Source organism: Ptychodera flava, chromosome 18, assembly GCF_041260155.1.
Source record: "Ptychodera flava strain L36383 chromosome 18, AS_Pfla_20210202, whole genome shotgun sequence".
Lineage (NCBI taxonomy): Eukaryota > Metazoa > Hemichordata > Enteropneusta > Ptychoderidae > Ptychodera > Ptychodera flava.
This window is the reverse complement of record NC_091945.1, coordinates 39,636,640-39,658,994: the sequence shown is the minus strand read 5'-3', so window position 1 is coordinate 39,658,994 and position 22,355 is coordinate 39,636,640. Positions and strand designations below refer to the sequence as shown.

The 22,355-nt window shown below is 37.1% G+C and overlaps 1 protein-coding gene across 6 annotated transcripts in view; it reads right to left on the bottom strand.

Annotated features, from left to right (window-relative positions):
- Positions 1–22,355, bottom strand: part of LOC139117572 (SAC3 domain-containing protein 1-like) — a 75,441-nt gene that overhangs the window by 15,593 nt on the left and 37,493 nt on the right. For all 6 annotated transcript variants that reach the window (XM_070680801.1, XM_070680806.1, XM_070680803.1 and 3 more), the window contains one exon: positions 17,844–17,892. In XM_070680801.1, the coding sequence (XP_070536902.1) occupies positions 17,844–17,892 (49 nt within the window). The remainder of the gene's footprint in view (positions 1–17,843; positions 17,893–22,355) is intronic.

Below are 22,355 nucleotides of genomic sequence, written 5' to 3'. Positions count from 1 at the left end.
CCAACCCTAGGATCATACATACAAGTTTTCGAGGCAATGGGATGAGCGCTTTCAGGAAAGAAGATTTTTTGACAAAAACCAGGAAAATCGCCCAAAAAATAAAACTTTCAAAATTTCACCACAATTTGAAGAAATGTAACTTAAGTCACTATAAAGAGCCTGCATACCAAGTTCCAACCAATTCTGACCAGTGGTTACAGGGTTTTAGCAATTTGCAGGATTTTTCCTTTTTTCCCCTTCATTTGCATATTTTTGACTTTGACATGTTTATTTCAACAAATTCACATCTCCACCCCTGGGTGCACCTGTCCACCAAATACTAAGATGGTAGGTGCTGTGATTTAGGAGTTTGTAATGTGGACGGACATACATCGGCACATGCTAACTAACATACATACATACATACATACATACATACATACATACATACAGACAGACATGCATACATTTATTTTTACAGCTTTTAACCTCCAACAGCCGACCAACTTGTCAATATCAGCTTGTTCAACTTGATACTGCTGCTTATAATAATATAAACAAGATTAATTACATTCTGAAACAAGACTTGCTTATCAAGATTTATGTCATAAAAAAACAGCATATCTGTCAGGTTATAAAGAATCTTCAGCTGGTTATGTTTATCAGTATTTTCATCCTATTGACCAAGCACATTTTAACTTTCAAATTAACATTGCAAGTAAGTTCTGTTGAATAAGTTGAGCCTGTAGGTACTCAGAGAAAGCACACAGAAGAGAAAAATGTTTGCAACTTAAAAAGTTCAAGGTCATCAAAAGCATTATAAGGAATCATGTAACACTTTCATTGCACTGTTTACACAGATTGCATAATTGCTATAAATAGCACATGAGAAATCTTACAGCCCAGCTTTACCATAAAACCCTATCACTTTACCACTCTTTTAATTGACCACTCTATTTTTTTCCTCAAAAAGTAATTTTATTTTATCCTTACCAAGTCAACCATAAATGGAAATTGGAACTTTCTCTTTCTCTATTTGTTTGACCAACTTATCATGACAAACTATTAGTTGATTTCCTAATTAATTTAATTATTTAAAATCATATTAATTATTTTTTTCTGGGTGAATTGATAGGGTTTATACAGTACAAGAGTTACATACAATGTAAGTCAAATTCAGTTAAAACATCAATTACCATCTAACATTGCATCATTCCTATAAATAGCACCTCAGCCTGGAACAGCACAATCATAATCTGCTCATTCACACAGGCATTACTTGACTTTGAATGAATGACCTACTACATTTCACCTGTGTACCAAATTTGAAAGCATGATAAAAAGTATCACAAAATTTGCAAATTTCAGCTTGAGTTCACAGAGTCATCTTCAGGTCACTCCTAGGAACCTGCACACCCAATTAGAAAGTAATGGCATACAAAGTTTCAATGAAGATTTTTTTAACCAAAAATATGGCAAAAATTGCCCAAAAATACAAATATGCAAATTTTGCCATTATTTTGATGCATTCTATTTTGAGTTATCACAAGGCACCTGCACGCCAAATTTTAAAGCGATCCGACCATTGGTTTAAGAGAAAAAGATTTTTTACTAAAATGGCAAAAAAAGAAAGAAAAAACATTTATTAAAAATAGAAAGCATCAAATATTGACATCAAATCTATATGTTTAAATGAGTTGGGCCTAAGGTACCTAAAACCCAAATATGACAATGATCAGATGGGTAGTTCCTGAGTTATTGATTTTTGACCATTTTCGCCATTTTTTCTACCTCATTTGCATATCTATGAGACTAAAACGTTCATTTTAACAACGGCACATCTACACCATATATGGCATCACTTCACCAAAAATCAGCTTAATACATGCAGCAGTTTCGGAGTTTTTGCGTTGGACGGACAGACATCCATACATCCATACATACATACATACATACATACATACAGACAGACATCTCACATACAGACTTTTTCCAACCATATAACCTCCCAATTGCCATATATGTATGGCAAATGGGAGGTAAAAATTGCAGATTTCATCATAATTTCAAAAAGACCAAATTTAGTTCATCTATAGAAACGTGTATACCAAATTTCAAAGCTGTTAGACCAGTTCTTTTTGAGAAACACATTTTTTGACCAATTGGAAAAAATTGCCCAAAAAATACAAAATTGCAGATTTCATCATAATTTCAATAAATATCATTTAGTTCATCTATAGAAACCTGTATACCAAATTTCCAAGCTATGAGTAGTTTTGGAAATACACATTTTTTGACCAAAAATGGCAAAAATTGCCCCAAAAATACAAAATTACAGATTTCATCAGAAATTCAATACATATTACTTAGCTCATCTGTAGAAACCTGCATACCAAATTTCAAAGCTATCAGACCAGTACTTTTTGAGAAACACATTTTTTGACCAAAAATGGCAAAAATTGCCCCAAAATTAAAAAACTTGCAGATTTCATCATAATTTCAATAAATATCATTAAGGTGATCTGTAGGAACCTGTATACCAAATTTCAAAGCTAACAGATGAGTAGTTTTGGAAATACACACTTTTTGACCAAAAATGGCAAAAATTGCCCCAAAATACAAAATTACAGATTTCATCAGAAATTCAATCTATATTACTTACTTAGTTCATCTACAGAAACCTGTATACCAAATTTCTAAGCTATCTGACCAGTTCTTTTTGAGAAATACATTTTTTACCAAAAAATGGTAAAAATTGCCTCAAAAATGCAAATTTGCATATTTCTGCACAATTTGAACAAATCTGAAAAAGATCATCCCTAGGGACATATGTACCAAATATCAAGCTATCTGACTGGTAGTTTTGAAGAAGATTTTTATAGATTTTTTTACCAAAAATGACAAAAATTGCCTTAAAAAAAACAAATATGCAAATTTCACCATGATTTGAACAAATCTGACTGAAGTCACCCTAAGTAAACTGCATATCAAATTTCAAAGCAATCGCACAAGCGGTTTCAGAGAAGAAGATTTTTTTACCAAAAACACCAAAAAATGCCCCCAAAATACAAATACGCAAATTTCACCACGATTTGAACAAACTTAAATGAGGTCACCCCAAGTGAACTGCATATAAAATTTCAAAGCAATTGGACTTGCGGTTTCAGAGGAGAAGGCAATTGTTGACGCACGACGGACGTCGACGGAGGAAAATCAACCTGTATGATAAGCTCCGTGTCGCTGACAGCGGAGCTCAAAAGGAAAAGGAAAACGGACCATACCTAGCAAAATCATGAAAATTTGTCATGGCAAAAATTTCCAGGTTACCGTATTAAATATTTTGAACTTCTAATGGTACATTACCAACTGAACGACATTTGACCATTAAGGTAGAAAGTTCATAAATATCACTTCTACATGAATTACTCTAAATATTTCAATTGTATCTTGGCCACAGATGGCAAAGATTGTGAGTTTACACACAGAGTAAAACAAAAAAATACCACCAAAATTTCTTTTCAGTTTTTTCTATATTTTCATTTACGTTTAGAAAATATCACAAATGTAGACAAGCGACCTAGCGGCCGATATAGCTCCGCTGTGTTTATGTAGAGAATAACTATTTTTGACACATGTTGATGAATAAGGTGGAAATCTTTGATAGCTCAATGCAGTGGCCAGAAAAAAGTGGCTAAAATAGCTGCAAAAATACACAATCGAAGATTTCATCATACTTTGAATATATCACATTGGATCATCCCTAAGAATATGTCAACCAAAGCTATCTGATGAGTAGTTTTTTGGAGAATAAAATTTTCTGACCAAAAAAGGCAACAATTGCCCCAAAAGATAAAATTTGCAGATTTCATCATAATTTCAAATGATCAAATTTAGTTCATCTATAGAAATCTGTATACAAAATTTCAAAGCTGTTAGACCAGTACTTTTTGAGAAACACATTTTTCAACCAACAAGTCATTGACAATGACATAGTCCCCACTTTTAATAGGAGTATTAGTCTTGATGGGGCAGGGAAATGTGGTCATTAAGTATCACTGGAGTGTGGCGTTTAGATCTATGGACACATAGGTCTATATCATTGTTCCCAATTTGAAACAAGAGGCATGTCTAAGTTATGGTTCTAAATCAGGAAAAAAGATCAGACCTCCAGCTGTATTGGCCAGCCAAGAAATACATATGCGCATAATAAATGAGATACAAGATGTGACATCTTAAGGTCTATTATCCTATCAAAATTGAAGCATAAAGAACTTGTGGTTACTGAGTTATGCATATATAAGTATAATCAAGGTCAAAGGTCATCAAGGTCATGTGACTTTCGAAAAAAAAAATTGCTAATTAATCCCTATATGCAAAAATCCAGACCTCTAGCTCTATTGGCTTGCCCAGAATTATATATGTGCATAATTAATGAGGTAAACCATGTGTTGTCATAAGGTCTCCAATCCTACTAAATATAAAGGACATAGCACTTGTGGTTACTTATTTATTGACATAAACATGGATTTTAGGTAAAAGGTTATCGAGGTCACATGAAATTTTGTCAAAAATTTTCTATCCTATAGTTATCCCTATATACCAAAAATCAGACATCTAGCTCTATTGGCTCGCTCAAAGTTAGATATTGCATAATTAATGAGGTACAATATGTGGCGTCATAAGGTGTCCTATCATACCAAATATGAAGAGTGTAGCACTTGTGGTTACTGAGTTACGGACAAATATGTATATTTGAGGTCGAAGGTCATCGAGGTCACGTGACATTTTCTCAAAAAAATTGTATTGCTAAGTTATCCCTATATTCCAAAAATCAGACCTCTAGCTCTATTGGCTCGCTCAAAATTAGATATGCACATAATTAATGAGGTACAATATGTGGCATCATAGGGTGTCCCATCATACCAAATATGAAGAGTGTAGCACTTGTGGTTACTGAGTTACGGACAAATATGTATATATGAGGTCAAAGTCATTGAGGTCATGTGACATTTTGTCAAAAAATTGTATTGCACAGTTATCCCTATATACCAAAAAGCAGACCTCTAGCTCTATTGGCTCGCTCAAAATTAGATATGCACATAATTAATGAGGTACAGTATGTGGCGTCATAAGGTCTCCCATCATTACAGATATGAAGGGTGTGGCACTTGTGGTTACTGAGTTATGGACAAATATGTATATTTGAGGTCAGGTCATTGAGGTTACGTGACATTTTGTATAAAAAAATTGTATTGCTAAGTTATCCCTATATTCCAAAAATCAGACCTCTAGCTCTATTGGCTCGCTCAAAATTAGATATGCACATAATTAATGAGGTACAATATGTGGCATCATAGGGTGTCCCATCATACCAAATATGAAGAGTGTAGCACTTGTGGTTACTGAGTTACGGACAAATATGTATATTTGAGGTCAAAGGTCATTGAGGTCATGTGACATTTTGTCAAAAAAATTGTATTGCACAGTTATCCCTATATACCAAAAATCAGACCTCTAGCTCTATTGGCTTGCTCAAAATTAGATATGCACATAATTAATAAGGTACAATATGTGGCGTCATAAGGTGTCCCATCATACCATATATGAAGGGTTTAGCACTTGTGGTTACTGAGTTATGGACAAATATGTATATTTGAGGTCAAAGGTCACCAAGGTCACGTGACATTTTGTCAAAGTGTCTGAGATATCTGCGTGAACGGATGGTCTCACGGACAGACATGACCCAATCTATAAGCCCCCTGAACTTTATCTGTGGGGACTAAAAAACTGTGTCACTGCATCCTTTTTTTTGGCCTTATCTTATACCGGTACATGGGAGTCTATGGAGAACAGCCTTATACATGGGAGTCTATGGAGGTGTAAACTAAAAAGTCCTCTAACGCGGCCAAATTTGATCGCATCGTGAAACAAATCGACATGCATCTGTATGAGGTAGGGTACTATCCTTGTACCAAGTTTGAACGAAATCGCTCCAGGCGTCTCTGAGATATCTGCGTGAACGGACGGACGGACGCACGCACGCACGCACACACGCACGGACATGACCAAACCTGTAAGTCCCCCCCGGACGGTGTCAGTGGGGACTAAAAAGAATTGGCACAGGAATATCTCAGATATCTGCATTCATAAGCCCCTGTGCATGGACACAGCATTAACCCTTTTCCTGCCAGACAGTAATAACTGTATCACTTCCCCAACAGCCAAGTCAGTAAAAAGCAGTATTGAGCCAAAAAATGACGTATTTTCACCCACTTGGCTTGGTATGTTATAGCATCTTTTGTCAAAAAAAAACAACTTTACAGTATCTATGTTTTCAACAGCCTTCAAATGTACAGTATTATGTTAAAATACATCATATGGAATACGTTGTGTTTCATAAATTTTAACCATCTTGACCTGGTGGTGAAATATGGACTTGGCAGGAAAAGGGTTAATATTAATTTCATCCTGGGGACCCTGTGGATGGATATCAAAGACAGGAAAGAAAATGGCCGTCACACAGCCATTTATGATCGAATCATTACAAAAATCGGCGTGCATATACCCCCAGTATATGTGATAGAGATTAATATAGGTATCAACATTCAATGCAATCCCACCCGGCATCGCTGAGAAATTTACGTGAACGCCCACACAGTCGTAAAATATAGGAAACAAAATGGCCGCCACGTAGCCATTTTAGACCAGATCAAAACAAAAATAGTGACAATGTCACTGGTCGCTCCCATATAGTTATCAAAACAAGCTAAAATCAAGCTAAAAGATTTTTTTATCACAAATAGAAACAATTCCCCCAATAAAATAAAATTATGCAAATTTCACCAGAATTTGATCAAATCTTACTGACGTCACCCGTAAAAACCTCTATACTAAGTTTCAACTTAATCGGACGTGTGGTTTCAGAGTTAAAAAAAAATTTTGATCAAGAATGAAAAAAATAGCCAAAAATGCAAATATGCAAAGTTCACCACGATTGCCCAGATTTGGGAAAGGTCACTCCTATGCACTTCCATACCAAGTTTCAAATCAATCAGACTTGTGGTTTCAGAGAAGAAGATTTTTTGACCAAAATGGGAGAAAATTACAAAAAAATTCATGAAAAATAGCAAGTCCAAGATACTGACCCAAGATGTGCACAATCATTTCAGGTCAGCCCAAAGTACTTACATGCTAATATTTCATCTAATCTGCTCAGTGGCTATTGAGATTTTCAATAAAATGTAAACTTGTAAACATATATACATATGGCTATGGGAGCTAACAAGCGACCCAATGGTCGACAGAGCTCTGCTGTGTTATGTAGAGAGCAACGTTTTGTGACATATGTATTGATGAAGAAGGTTGAGATCTTTGATAGCTCATTTCAGGATGGCCTGACCTAAAATGGCAAAATTAGCTGCAAAAATACAAAATTGATGATTTCATCATAATTATGTATAAAAATGTATACCAAATATCAAAGCTATCACATGAGTAACTTTTGAGAAACAAATATTTTGACCAAAAACGGCAAAAAATGACCTAAAAATACAAAAATTGAAGATTTCATCAAATTTCACTATATCACACTAAGAGAACCCCCAGGAACCTGTATACCAATATCAAAGCATCAGACAAGTAGTTTTTGAGAAACACATTTTTGACCAAAAATGGCAAAAATTGCACCAAAAATACAAAATTGCAGATTTCATCATATATTCTGTATATCATATTTAGTTTATCTGTAGGAACCTGTATACCAAATATCAAAGCTGTCAGACGAGCGGTTTTGATGAAATAAATTTTTGACCAAAAATGACAAAAAAATTCCTTAAAAATACAGATTTGCTTATTTCATCACAATTTGAACAAATCCAAGTTGAGCTTTCCCTAGGGACCTGTATACCAAATATCAAAGCTGTCAGACGAGCGTTTTCGATGAAATAAATTTTTGACCAAAAATGACAAAAAATTCCTTAAAAATACAGATTTGCTTATTTCATTACAATTTGAACAAATCCAAGTTGGGTTATCCCTAGGGACCTGTATACCAAATATCAAAGCTGTCAGACAAGCGGTTTTGATGAAATAAATTTTTGACTAAAAATGACAAAAAAATTCCTTAAAAATACAGATTTGTTTATTTCATTACAATTTGAACAAATCCATGTTGGGTTATCCCTAGGGACCTGTATACCAAATATCAAAGCTGTCAGACAAGAGGTTTTGATGAAATAAATTTTTGACCAAAATGACAAAAAATTCCTTAAAAATACAGATTTGCATATTTCATTACAATTTGAACAAATCCAAGTTGGGTTATCCCTAGGGACCTGTATACCAAATATCAAAGCTGTCAGACAAGCGGTTTTGATGAAATAAATTTTTGACCAAAAATGACAAAAAAATTCCTTAAAAATACAGATTTGCATATTTCATCACAATTTGAACAAATCCAAGTTGGGTTATCCCTAGGGACCTGTATACCAAATATCAAAGCTGTCTGACCAGCGGTTATGAAGAAGAAGATTTTTTACCAAAAACGCCTTTTTTGGCACTAATTTGCATATTTTTGGCAATGACAACTTCATTTGAACAAAATCTCATCTACAGCCCATCATCCATGTACACACCAAATATCAAGATGAAATGTGCAGCGGTTTTGGAGTTTTTGATGTTGACGGACAGACATACAGACATACAGACATACAGACATACAGACACACAGACATACATACATACAGACATTTCCCTAGCCTATAAGAATAGCTTCCATTGCCATATATACATATGGCTATGGGAGCTAAAAATCAATGTGCATATGTGTAACATATAGAGTAATCTATGTACCAAGTTTGAATGGAATCGCTCCTAACATCACTGAGAAATTTGCGTGAACATACGCACTGACATCAAATACAGGAAACAAAATGGCTGCCAGACGGCCACATTGAATCAGATCGTAAAACAAATCGATGTGCATATGTATGGCACAGGTGATAATCCTCGTACTAAGTTTGAATAAAATCGCTCCAGGCGTCTCTGAGATATCTGCGTGAACGGACGGACGGACGCACGCACGGACGCAAACACGGACATGACCAAACCTATAAGTCCCCCCGGACAGTGTCCGTGGGGACTAAAAATGAAAACAATTGACCCAAAAATTCAAAATTACAGATTTCATCATAATTTCAATAAATATTATTTAGTTTATCTATAGAAACCTATATACCAAATTTCAAAGCTATCAGATGAGTAGTTTTGGAAATACACATTTTTTGACCAAAAATGGCAAAAACTGCCCCAAAAATACAAAATTACAGATTTCATCAGAAATTCAATAAATATTATTTAGTTTATCTATAGAAACCTATATACCAAATTTCAAAGCTATCAGATGAGTAGTTTTGGAAATACACATTTTTTGACCAAAAATGGCAAAAACTGCCCCAAAAATACAAAATTACAGATTTCATCAGAAATTCAATATATATTACTTAGCTCATCTGTAGAAACCTGTATACCAAATTTCAAAGCTATCAGACCAGTACTTTTTGAGAAACACATTTTTTGACCAAAAATGGCAAAAATTGCCCCAAAATTACAGATTTCATCATAATTTCAATAAATATCATTAAGGTGATCTGTAGGAACCTGTATACCAAATTGCAAAGCTATCAGATGAGTAGTTTTGGAAATACACATTTTTTGACCAAAAGTGGCAAAAATTGCCCCAAAATTACAAAATTACAGATTTCATCAGAAATTCAATATATAATACTTAGTTCATCTGTAGGAACCTGTATACCAAGTTTCAAAGCTATCAGATGAGTAGTTTTGGAAATGCACATTTTTTGACCAAAAATGGCAAAAATTGCCCCAAAAATACAAAATTACAGATTTCATCAGAAATTCAATATATATTACTTAGCTCATCTGTAGAAACCTGTATACCAAATTTCAAAGCTATCAGACCAGTACTTTTGAGAAACACATTTTTTGACCAAAAATGGCAAAAATTGCCCCAAAATTACAGATTTCATCATAATTTCAATAAATATCATTAAGGTGATCTGTAGGAACCTGTATACCAAATTGCAAAGCTATCAGATGAGTAGTTTTGGAAATACACATTTTTTGACCAAAAGTGGCAAAAATTGCCCCAAAAATACAAAATTACAGATTTCATCAGAAATTCAATATATATTACTTAGTTCATCTGTAGGAACCTGTATACCAAGTTTCAAAGCTATCAGATGAGTAGTTTTGAAAATACACATTTTTTGACCAAAAATGGCAAAAATTGCCCCAAAATATACAAAATTACAGATTTCATCAGAAATTCAATATATATTACTTAGTTCATCTATAGAAACCTGTTTCCCAAATTTCAAAACTATCAGTTGAGTACTTTTTGAGAAATACATTTTTTGACCAAAAATTGCAAAAATTGCCTAAAAAATACAAATATGCAAATTTCACCACGATTTGAACAAATCTGACTGAAGTCACCCTAAGTAAACTGCATATCAAATTTCAAAGCAATCGGACAAGCGGTTTCAGAGAAGAAGATTTTTTTACCAAAAACACCAAAAAATGCCCCAAAAATACAAATATGCAAATTTCACCACGATTTGAACAAACTTAAGTGAGGTCACCCCAAGTGAGCTGCATATAAAATTTCAAAGCAATTGGACTTGCGGTTTCAGAGGAGAAGGCAATTGTTGACGGACGACGACGGAAAATCAACCTATTTGATAAGCTCCACGTCGCTGACAGCGGAGCTAAAAACATGTGATAACTGAATTTCGATTCATTCACTCACAGGAAATCTTAATTTTTTAAAACAATCATAACACTGTTGGCAAAGTTAAGCTCACATTACTGATTCAAACTTGTATTAGTGAATAGGAATAAGGCTACTATGTTATAGGATGAATAAAATGCAGCCAGTAGCCATAAATACAGATGCTGCTGATTGAAATAGAGTTGACCTTGATGATAAACCATTATCTGAAGACTCTGCTTTCACTATTGAACACAGACTCCGAACTTGTCAATGAAAATATCATCGATGCTGCACTGTTAGGGGTGATATCAAAAGTTCAATGTGGCATTAAAAACTTTGATAGACGAGTTTCCCTGCTAAACCCTCCACAGCGTGAAAACACAAGTCATCGTTGGTGACACAGTCCCCACTTGTTAATGGGTACTTTGATTACAGGTCCTCAGAGAGGATAGAGTCCTCTTCATTAGGTCTGTGATAAAAATACTTTTGAATAAATTCGCTTGATACATGTCTGAGTTATGGTTCAGGACATGAAAAACTCGTAATAAAATGGCCACACGGCGGCCATATTGGATTGTATGACAAAACAAATTACCGTGCATATGTATGACATTGGTAAATCTCCTTGTACCAACTTTGAATAAATTCGCTTGATACATGTCTGAGTTATGGTTCCGGACATGAACAAAACGTAACAAAATGGCCACACGGCAGCCGTATTGGATCGTATCACAAAACAAATCAATGTGTATGTGTGTGACATAGGTCAATGTCGTTGTACCAACTTTGAATAAAATCGGTTGAAAGATGCCTGAGTTATGGCTCTGTACATGAAAAAAATCGTAACAAAATGGCCGCGCGGCAGCCATATTGGATCGTATCACAAAACAAATTGACATGCATATCTATGACATTGGTCAATGTTCTTGTACCAACTTTGAAGAAAATCGGTTGAAACATGCTCTGTACATCAAAAAATACCGTCAAGGACAGTGTGCTCACATTCTGTTTGAATTGGTAAATTCAAGAAATAAATAAACCAGAAAAACAAGAATGACAAAAGTAAATAAGGTCTGCAACTTAGGTACTGAAGGTCATCTTTAGGAACATGCATATCAACTTCTATAGCAATGGGACAAGCAGATCCTACATACACAAGCAAATGTCAACAAAATAATTAGCCAGAGAAGCTTGACAAAAAGAAAAGGTGGGAGAGTGGGGAAAAAAAGAGTTGGAAAAAAATGTACAAGGGATCTGGTAAAAAGTAATGCTATCTCATCAGTCTTCTAGCCCCTACCCCCTCCTGAATATCAAATGTTCCACCCTTACATAAACCAGCTGGCAGGAAATGCATTTACAACCTTGGGGATATTTTAAAGGTCTGGTGAAATGCCCATGTTGCAAAATCACAGAAATACAGTTGATGGTCTATAAAACAGTTACATTCATTTCTTTTTTCGTTTAGCGCGCGTGATTATGAAATATGGCAAAAGAAAAATGCAATGTGGGCGTGTCCCCCGAGCCTCTCCAGTCGACTTTTTTCGGCTTTCCGAAGTTTGCCCGACTCCGTATCTCATAACGGATAAAGTAAAGTATTTCACACCTCTGTAAGCTCTCCACGGGGGGTAACTTCTAGGGTTTCCGCTTACATGATCAGGACAGTGTCCTCCTTTACTATGGGAAGACGTTGTTCTTTTGGTGGCTGTGACAGCGGCAAGAACATGAACGGCTCAACTGTAAACTTTTTCAGTGTTGAGTGTTTGAACCATAATGTGCTTGTCTCTTCTGGTTCGTACGATCGGCCAAGGTCCCTCGGCTGAGCCTGCCTCGCTACTCGCTACACAGAAGGTTGGGACCGTAATGCAAATCAACTGCATGAACAACAACACGGAACGTAGAGATCGCGATACAAATCATGGAGGTAGAGTCTGTCGGGAACGAACTCTGAGCATGGTAAAAGTATCAAACTATCTGTCAATCATTACGTTAGTTTTCATCTCCGGTCACGTGACTAAGAGTTATTAGATTTTAGAACTTTCTAGTATTCATGGCGAGCAAACGTGCGTTGTCTTGCAGTGCCTCGTTGTACTTGCACTGAAATCAGTCAATAAAGCTCACGTTCAAGTTCAACCGGGTTTACGTCTTCCCTCTTTATCCATCTCATGAACCTAATAACCCCCATACATTTTTGTGCCGAGACCAGGATAGAATAGGATTAGGATAGAATAGACATGGCGACTGGACGGGAAGAAGCACCCAAGTTACAAATTGAGGGCCAACCTGGAGCTGCATTCAGAGACCTAGGGCCCGCCTCACGAGCATCGTCACAAATGTTCAGGGACGCTCACAGAAGACAAACTGTGAAACTACTTGGGATGGCAGACTCTGCGATTCGTGACGTCGAATCTAGCATCTCGGAGGAAACGAAAAAAGACAAACTGTTGGATTTACAAGGAATTATCAACAGTCTACACATGAAGGTTGACTACCTGCAGCGATTGGATGAAAACATACTTACATCGGCAAGACAAGACGAACTCACAAACCTCATCATAGAGGCAGACGACTACCTGCACGATACTCGCGTACAATTTTGAAAAGGGAAAATACTCTGAAACGGTTATCTACTTCTGAGTCTTCGTCCGCTACCCCAGTGACCCAGCGAGGAAAAACAACTCAGCTACCAAAGCTACAACTGCCTACTTTCGAAGGTGACGTACTCAAATGGATAACATTTCACGATTCGTTCAAGTCAGAAATCGGCAAGGAAACCAAACGCTATGTTTGTTTATTCACCTGCGCTACGACACGTGGTGTACACTTAGAATTAGTGGAAAACATGAGTACTGGTGCATTTCTACGAGCATTTCGTCGCTTCGCTGCCCGACGCTCATTACCACATCGCATGTTGAGTGACAACGCATCAACATATCATGCAGCAGCGAAGGAAATTCACGAAATCATGAACTCTCCATCTGTAAGGGGATTTCTCGCGAACCACCTCGTCCAATGGGACTTCATACCGAAGCGAGCCCCTGGTTCGGGGGGTTCTGGGAACGGTTGATTGGCATTACAAAATTATGCCTGAAGAAAGTACTGCGACGAGCTTTCATATACGAAGATGAGCTGAGAACACTACTCACAGAGATCGAAGCAGTAATTCACGATCGGCCACTGACTTACGTGTACGGCGACTGCAACGAACCCCTACCTCTAACTCCGTCGCAACTCATCGTCGGTCGAACAATTACCACTTTACCGTACGACGACATCGACGTTGACGAACTACGCGATCCAAACTACATGTCGCAAACCGTCTTGGAGAAGAGATCTCGCCGTCTTTCAAGACTTTTAGAGCAATTTCACGCTCATTGGAGCAACGAATACTTGACTGCACTGAAGGAAAGAGACTTTAATTGCGTGAGGGGCTCCACTACGAATGAAATTAAAGTCGGAGACGTCGTATTCATACACGACAGTCAGAAGAAACGTGCGCAATGGAAACTAGCCATTGTACAGAAACTGAACGCTGGCAACGACGGTTAGTTCGCTCAGCTGAAATTAAAACGGCAAATGGACCTAGCAACCGACCTATCACCAAATTACATCCCCTTGAAATAAACACTGGCGATGTCAACGGAACCAGCCCATCAACAGATGATTGCGCTACAACTAATCACATCCGACGCTCATCCAGACGAGCAACAGAGGAAGCCATGAGACGAATCAAGGAGTGGAACAGAGTAATTGCCACGGAACACTGACAGACAATTAAAGTCGTATTGAGTTTCACGTGTTAACTTTATTAGAACTTTGACGGACAGTTCTCGTGCAAAGAAATAGTTATGCTTGCAACTTTTCATGTTTCAATAGTTCATTGAATTTCATATTTGTTGAGTTAAGTAAACTGATATTTCGCGGGCCGGAGTAAATGTCGGGAACGAACTCTGAGCACGGTAAAAGTATCAAACTATCTGTCAATCATTACGTTAGTTTTCATCTCCGGTCACGTGACTAAGAGTTATTAGATTTTAGAACTTTCTAGTGTTCTGGCGTGCAGACGTACGTTGTCTTGCAGCGCCTCGTTGTACTTGCACTGAAACCAGTCAATAAAGCTCACGTTCAAGTTCAACCAGGTTTACGTCTTCCCTCTCTATCCATCTCACGAACCTAATCAACCACAGAGTCCTCCCTGATACAAATCGACAGCAACACGGAACGCGTCGTTGGGACGGCGATTAAATTGAAGAACAACGGGGAATACCGGACCACGAGGACTGGACCGCGATGCAAATCGACCGCAACATGGAATTACAATGCACAACACAGAACATCTAGACCGCAATGTAAATCAACTGCAACACCGAACCTGGTTGCCTCGATTAAAATGCGTATGTCTGCTATGTATAGCAAAAGTTTCAATTCTCGCGAGCGAGCGTTCCTATGCCTGCTGTACACTAGACAAAATGACGTCAAATTTATCGCGAGGGCTCGATTGCGTGTGTCAAGTTTCAATTCTCGCGAGAGCCATGTATGCATGTTGTACACCAGACTAAATGACGTCAAATCTCTCGCGAGACTTGGCTCGATTGCAAATATGTACGACGGAAAGAACGCAATAATACGGAAGTAGACACAGTTTTTGTGAATCGCCGAGAGAGAAGCGCAGATTAAACAAAAGACTAAAAACCCACGTTTTTTCTTTATTTTACCATATTTCTTTAAACAAAAATCAGTTTCGATTTTTTTCGCCACTTCGGATTTCGATTCGCATTGGCGAACGAACGTGGCGAATGGGCAGCACGAACACTGAGGCTGTTTTGTTAGCGGATACCGGGCAGAGATAAGGCGGCGTTGGACCGCTATTCGATGTAAATGAACACACCTGTGACGTCACAGACGGCCAACCATGATCCCCGCTGCGGGCGTGACCTGAGTGTCGCAAAATGACCCCATGAAAGCCGCGCATAGAAATATCAAAAAAATTAACACTTGCGCGTACTTTTAGGTTGCAATTATGTTGCGAGTGTAATAGTATTGACCCCCTGGAAGATATTCAGTCACATGAACGGGACCATTTCACCAGACCTTTAATTAATGCTATAAGTGCTATCATTTGAATGTAAACAGCACTTAAATCAGTTACAGATAGTGAAATGCCTTCCACTGAGGGGGGATTACGACATCTGGAATTATCCTGGATCCAAATTTCTCATCAGTTCTTGTGTGTCTTACATGCAAAAGTTGCAAAAATTGGTTCGCAATGAAAAAATTTACCTCAGCTTTGTTTTCTAGATCAAATTTTACTACAAATTGATATTAAATATGACAAAATTATGTTCACAGCCTTCAAAACTCTCTCACAACATATCCTGGGTTGGTGTAGGTCATTTAAGGTCACAAAAGAATTTCTAAATATAAAAATTTGGGGGTTCCAAACACTTTGAGCAGAAAATTTATCTCATGACATCCCTCGGGACTCTTGTACCAAAGTAGAAAGCTATAAGACAAGTAATTTTGAGAACAAGATTTCTTGACCAAAAATGACAAAATTGTCTTTAAAATACAAATTTGTATATTTCAGGACAATTTCCACATATCTAACTATTGTCATCTCTGGACATCTGTACACCAAATAAAAAAGCTGTCTGTCCAGGGGCATTAAAAAGAATATATCTTTTAAGATTTTTTGACCAAAAAATGACAAAAATTGCTCCAAAACAGTAATATTTCCAATTTTGTCGTACTTTCAACAATGAGAAGGGTTACACCCTTGCAAACATCCAATCCAAATTTGAGAGCAATTGGGCTAGCGGTTTCAGAGAAGAAGAAATTTTACTTAAAATGAGAAAAGTAACCAAAAAATTCAGCAAAAATACAAAATTCAAGATATCTTCATGATATTCATTAAACTGATTTTGATCAACCTTAGGAACCTGTATACCAAATATCAAAGCTATCAGATTAGTAATTTTTCAATAAAAAAAGTTTTGACCAAAAATTTGGAAAATTGCCCCAAAATTACAAATATTACCGGTAACATTTCAATTCAATTTGTATACACTTGACTGAGATCATCCTGAGGAACATGTATACCAACTTTCAAAGCAATCAGATGAGGGGTTTCAGAGAAAAACATTTTTTGACTAAAAACTGAAAAAATTACCCTAAAAATAGAAACATGCAAATTTCATCCAAAATTTTAAACACCTATTTTAGAATGCCTAAAGAAACCTGCACACCAAGTTTCAACCAAATCTGACCAACGGTTACAGAGTTTTAGCAATTTGCAGGGTTTTTCCTTTTTTCCCCTCATTTGCATATTTTTGGCACTGACATGTTCATTTGAACAAATTCACATCTCCACCCCTAGGTGCACCTGTACACCAAACACTAAGACAGTAGGTGCTGCGGTTCAGCTGTTTTTGATGTGGACGGACATACATACATACATACATACATACATACATACATACATACATACATACATACATACAGACATGCAAATGGCATGCAAATGAACTGATTCAGCTTATACGATTACCTCACATTGGTATACCTAATGTGAGCTAAAGGTGCACCTGTACACCAAACACTAAGACAGTAGGTGCTGCGGTTCAGCTGTTTTTGATGTGGACGGACATACATACATACATACATACATACATACATACATACATACAGACATGCAAATGGCATGCAAATGAACTGATTCAGCTTATACGATTACCTCACATTGGTATACCTAATGTGAGCTAAAAATCGTAATAAAATGGCCGCCTGGCAGCCATATTGGATCATATTACAAAACAAATTGGCGTGCATCTGTATGACATATGAAGTAATCCTTGTACCAAGTTTGAATGAAATCGCTCCAGGCATCTCTGAGATATCTGCGTGAACGGACGGACGGACGGACAGACGTATGCACAGACGCACGCACGGACATAACCAAACCTATAAGTCCCCACGGACGGTGTCCGTGGGGACTAAAAAGATCACTAGCACACCTAATAACTTTAAGGTAGTATAATTTTATAAACTGTCTTGTCTATACTGAGACAGAACTTACCTTAAATACTTTGGCAAAGCTATGACATGAAATGAGGCTTCTACTGAACCTGTAGGTGAGATTAAGCTGGACTTAAAATTGCGGCAGGACTTCAGGAGAAGACAGTGTACAACATTCTTAGTTAACTGTAGCTTGTACCCATTGTAAACAACAACAATGCTGAGTCCACTTGTACCAGCACATTCTATTGAAAAGTTGAATACTAAGTATTTCAACATGCCATGCTGTTTGTGCTATACTAAGGAAATGAAGTACATTGATTTTAAATCTAGAAAGACACTTGGACAAAAATACCGTCAAGGACACTATGTGCTCACATTCGGTTTGAATTGGTCCATTCCAGAAATATTTAAACCAGGAAAAACAAGAATGACAAAAGCATATAAGGTCTCAAACTTAGGTACTGGAGGTCATCTTTATGAACATGCATATCAACTTCTATAGCAATGGGACAAGCAGATCCTAAATACATAAGCAAATGTCAACAACAAAAAACAGAGAAGGCTTGATAAAAAGAAAAGGTGGGAGTGGGCAAAAAATGCACAAGGGATCTGGTAAAAAAGTAATGCTACATCATTGATCTTCTAAACCCTACCCCCTCCTACATATCAAATGTTCCACCCCTTGGTATTACATAAGACCAAATGACAGGAAGTACATTTACAACCTTGGAGATTTTTAATTAATGCCATGAGTGTTATCATTCTAATGTAAACAGCATTTAAGTTAGTTACAGATAGTGAAATGCCTTCCACTGTGGGTGGTGATTACAACATCTGGAATTATCCTGGATCCAAATTTCTCATCAGTTTTTGTATGTCTTACATAGAAAAGTTGCAAAAATTGGTCAAAATGAAAAAAATCACCTCAGCTTTGTTTTCTGGATCAAATTTTCCTACAAATTGGTATCAAATATGACAAAATTATGTTCACAGCCTTCAAAATTGTCTCACAACATATCCTGGGTTAGTTTAGGTCATTTAAGGTCACAAACTGAGAAACGTACCTAAAATATACAAATTTTGGGGTTTCCCAACACTTTGAGCAGAAAATTTATCTAATAACATCTTTCGGGACTTTATACCAAATTACAAAGCTATCAAACAAGGGACTTTATACCAAATTACAAAGCTATCAAACAAGTAATGTTGAGATAAAGTTTTCTTGACCAAAAATGACAATATTGCCTTAAAAATACAATTTTTTATATTTCAGGACAATTTCCACATATCTAAGTATTGTCATCTCTGTACGTCTGTGTACGAAATATGAAAGCTGTCTGTCCAGGGGTTTTAAAAAGGAAACACTGTCTAAGATTTTTTGACCAAAAATTTGCACAAAAATAGTAATTTTCCCAATTTTGTCATAATTTCAACAAATTATAAGAGTAACACCCTTGCAAAGAGACAACCCAAATTTGAGAGCGATTGGGCCGGCGGTTTCAGAGAAGAAGAATTTTTGCTGAAAATGAGAAAAATCACAAAAAAATTCAGCAAAAATACAAAATTAAGGATATCTTCACAATATTCATAAAACTGTATAAGGTTAACCTAAGGTACTTGCACACAAATTTTCAAATCAATCAAAACAGCGGTTCTTGAGATATTAATTCTTGACCATTTTCACATTTTGTAAGCTCATTTGCATAATTTTGGCAATGCAGACTTCATTTGAACAAAATCCCATCTATAGCCCAGGATGCATCCACACACCAAATACCAAGCTGAAACGTGCAGCGGTTTGCGTGTTTTTGATGTTGACGGACATACTGTACATACATACATACATACATACATACATACACACATACATACAGACGCCATCGACTTCAGCCTATACGATAAACTCACATTGGTAAAACCAAATGTGAGCTAAAAACTATATTATTATATATATATATATATATATATATATATATATATATATATATATATATATATATATATATATATACCAGTATATATATATATATATACAGTATATATATATATATTATCACTTCAGGTTTATAAAAGCCCCAGTATTTGTAACTTTTAACCTTTTTTTATGTTCGAAATTACATATTATTCTCTTACAGCCATCGTGAAATGTTGTTCAGTAAAGAAATAAGCCAAATTTGTGCTCCTGTAGTGACATACAAACGCTAAATATTGCCCGATCGAGTTGGATTGCCGCGCGGGTTTGTTGACAACTTGTAGGCTGTGCACGTGATCGAGAACGCCGATACTGATGACATCATCGCATCGAGCCTGCAACATTCCTGGGGCCTTGCCATGCCAGCACCACTGCACTGCCTGGGTGATCGCCCATGGTCGCCGGCTGAATGATTGACCTGCGAATGGTTTTATTTTGTTCTTCTTCGTTCAAATACGTACTGCTACTGCGTTTCAGAGGATACAGAACTTTGGCAGAGGAGGCTGACATTTTATTCTGGTACAGTGTGCGTTATATACGGATTATTCAAACTGCAGTCGGCAGTGCACCGATGCGCACCATGCAGTTGGTCACTCAGAACTCCCGGTACCGATTTTAAAATCAAGACGACACTATATACACTTGGCTCACTTCTGTAGGCAAAGAGCTATCAAAATTGAGTAACTTGAAGTAATAAATTTCAGCTGATTGTTGCTTTAGTGGCAAGGTGATTGCGAAATCGAAGCAACATAGTTTGGCAATGTATGGTAGGCTGTCGAATGCAGTGAACGCGATGGCCTTTGGCAGCAAGTAAGGGAACCGTCAGTATTTACGACCTGGGGGTCATTCAAAAATTGAAAGTTATAAGGGGGTGCTCAAAATGTTTTTTCTTTGTCTTACTCTGTTCTCAATGACATAATGATTAGTTGATTATATATATTTTACTCTGATACATATTAAATAAAAAGAAAGTAAATGCTCTAACAGTACAAATAAATATCAACTAGATGAAGTAAGGCAAAAAACTACAAGTAGCTGCTACTACTAGCAATACTTATTATGAAAGAGAAGATGGTGACGATGAGAATGATATCGTTGTTCATGTACGCAATGGCACCAGCGACAGTAAAGATGAGGATCAACAGTGGTGATGATGATGTCACACAGTAGTTTTCTGCAGAGTTTTCTGCAGTCGTTACCAGGGTTGGAAGGAGAGCTGGGTCATGGAGAAATGTTCTCGACAGATATCACTATAAGTGCACAGGATCTAGGACAAAACTGAACTGTTGTGAATTCATCCTTTATATTATCATAGAAATGTATATTTTATTTGACTTGAGTTCAACAACCATTTGGACATTTAACCATACCATAATGACATGCTACCCATCCAAATTTAACAATACTATATGGTCGGAGACTGCTTATTAGGTGAGCTTTTATATCTACATATTGTTACATGGGCTCAGGTAAGCCAAACTTTCTGTTAGAGAGGGGGTTACTCAAAGAAGTCATGGTTGGCTGGGGTGTGACTCAAAATTTCGGAGTTTCTAATGTAATTCCTCCGACCCCCAGATCATAAATAATGACGGCTCCCTAAACAGCTGTGAACGCCTGAGTCAGAACGATCGGGACCAGTATACGCACTGCTGTATCTCAGCGAAAATTTAGAAAAAAACAATGGAGCTACTGCTAAGAAATTTACAGACTCTTGGCTCTTGATGCATCAGTTACTGAGCTTTTATACCGGTAAAAAGGCATTCTGAATACAGCGGTAAATTTCCTCCCAAACGAGAAAGGATAACACGCGGGCATTCTGCAATGGACGCTGTCAATTTTACCTTGCTGCAGGCCCCACACCCAATCTCGGCCCGGCCCCGCTGCACTTGTACAGTCTACCACCTCCATGTAGTACAGCCTTACAGGACTAGTAGCCGGCCAAACACACAAAAAACAACGTCGCAGTGTAAAATCCGTAGGTCAGAACCGTTGATCATAAATTTTCAGAACCAGTGATGTTTAAAAGTTTTGTATTGATCACTTCATTTAGGTTTATGTGAATGACTTTCTCATCGAGCTGCGTCTATAATTGTCCCGGGCATTGTCCATGCAAATTTGGGACTTGCCTTAGCTCCCTCCGATCGTCTGTAGACTGCAGCCAAACTCACAGTCTGAGCAAATTGTACAGAGTGTGAAAGTCAGATATATGTATCATGAACTTTATACAAAAATATATAAACAACAGAATCAAACCAAGAGGTTAGTTTGCTGTCGGGCCGGGTGCGCAGGGGACGACTTTGCAGTGAGGCCGGGATCTCTCTTGTGTTCGAACTTCTAAGCTTACAATGCCTGGAGCTCCATCGCATCGCAGCTAGCCGATAATTGTACTACTGTAGTCCTTGTGAGGATTAGATACCCGTTACGTTCGATATTATTTGGAAATACTTTTAAATTTAATAAGTAAGACTTTTGTACTGCATTCAAGATATAATTTTTCCTTTCTGAGCGTTTTCAATTACGCCGTACGGCAACGATATGCGCAGTTGATAGGCTGTGTTGCCTGCAGCGTAGCCTGGCCATACACAAAACTTCGTTTGA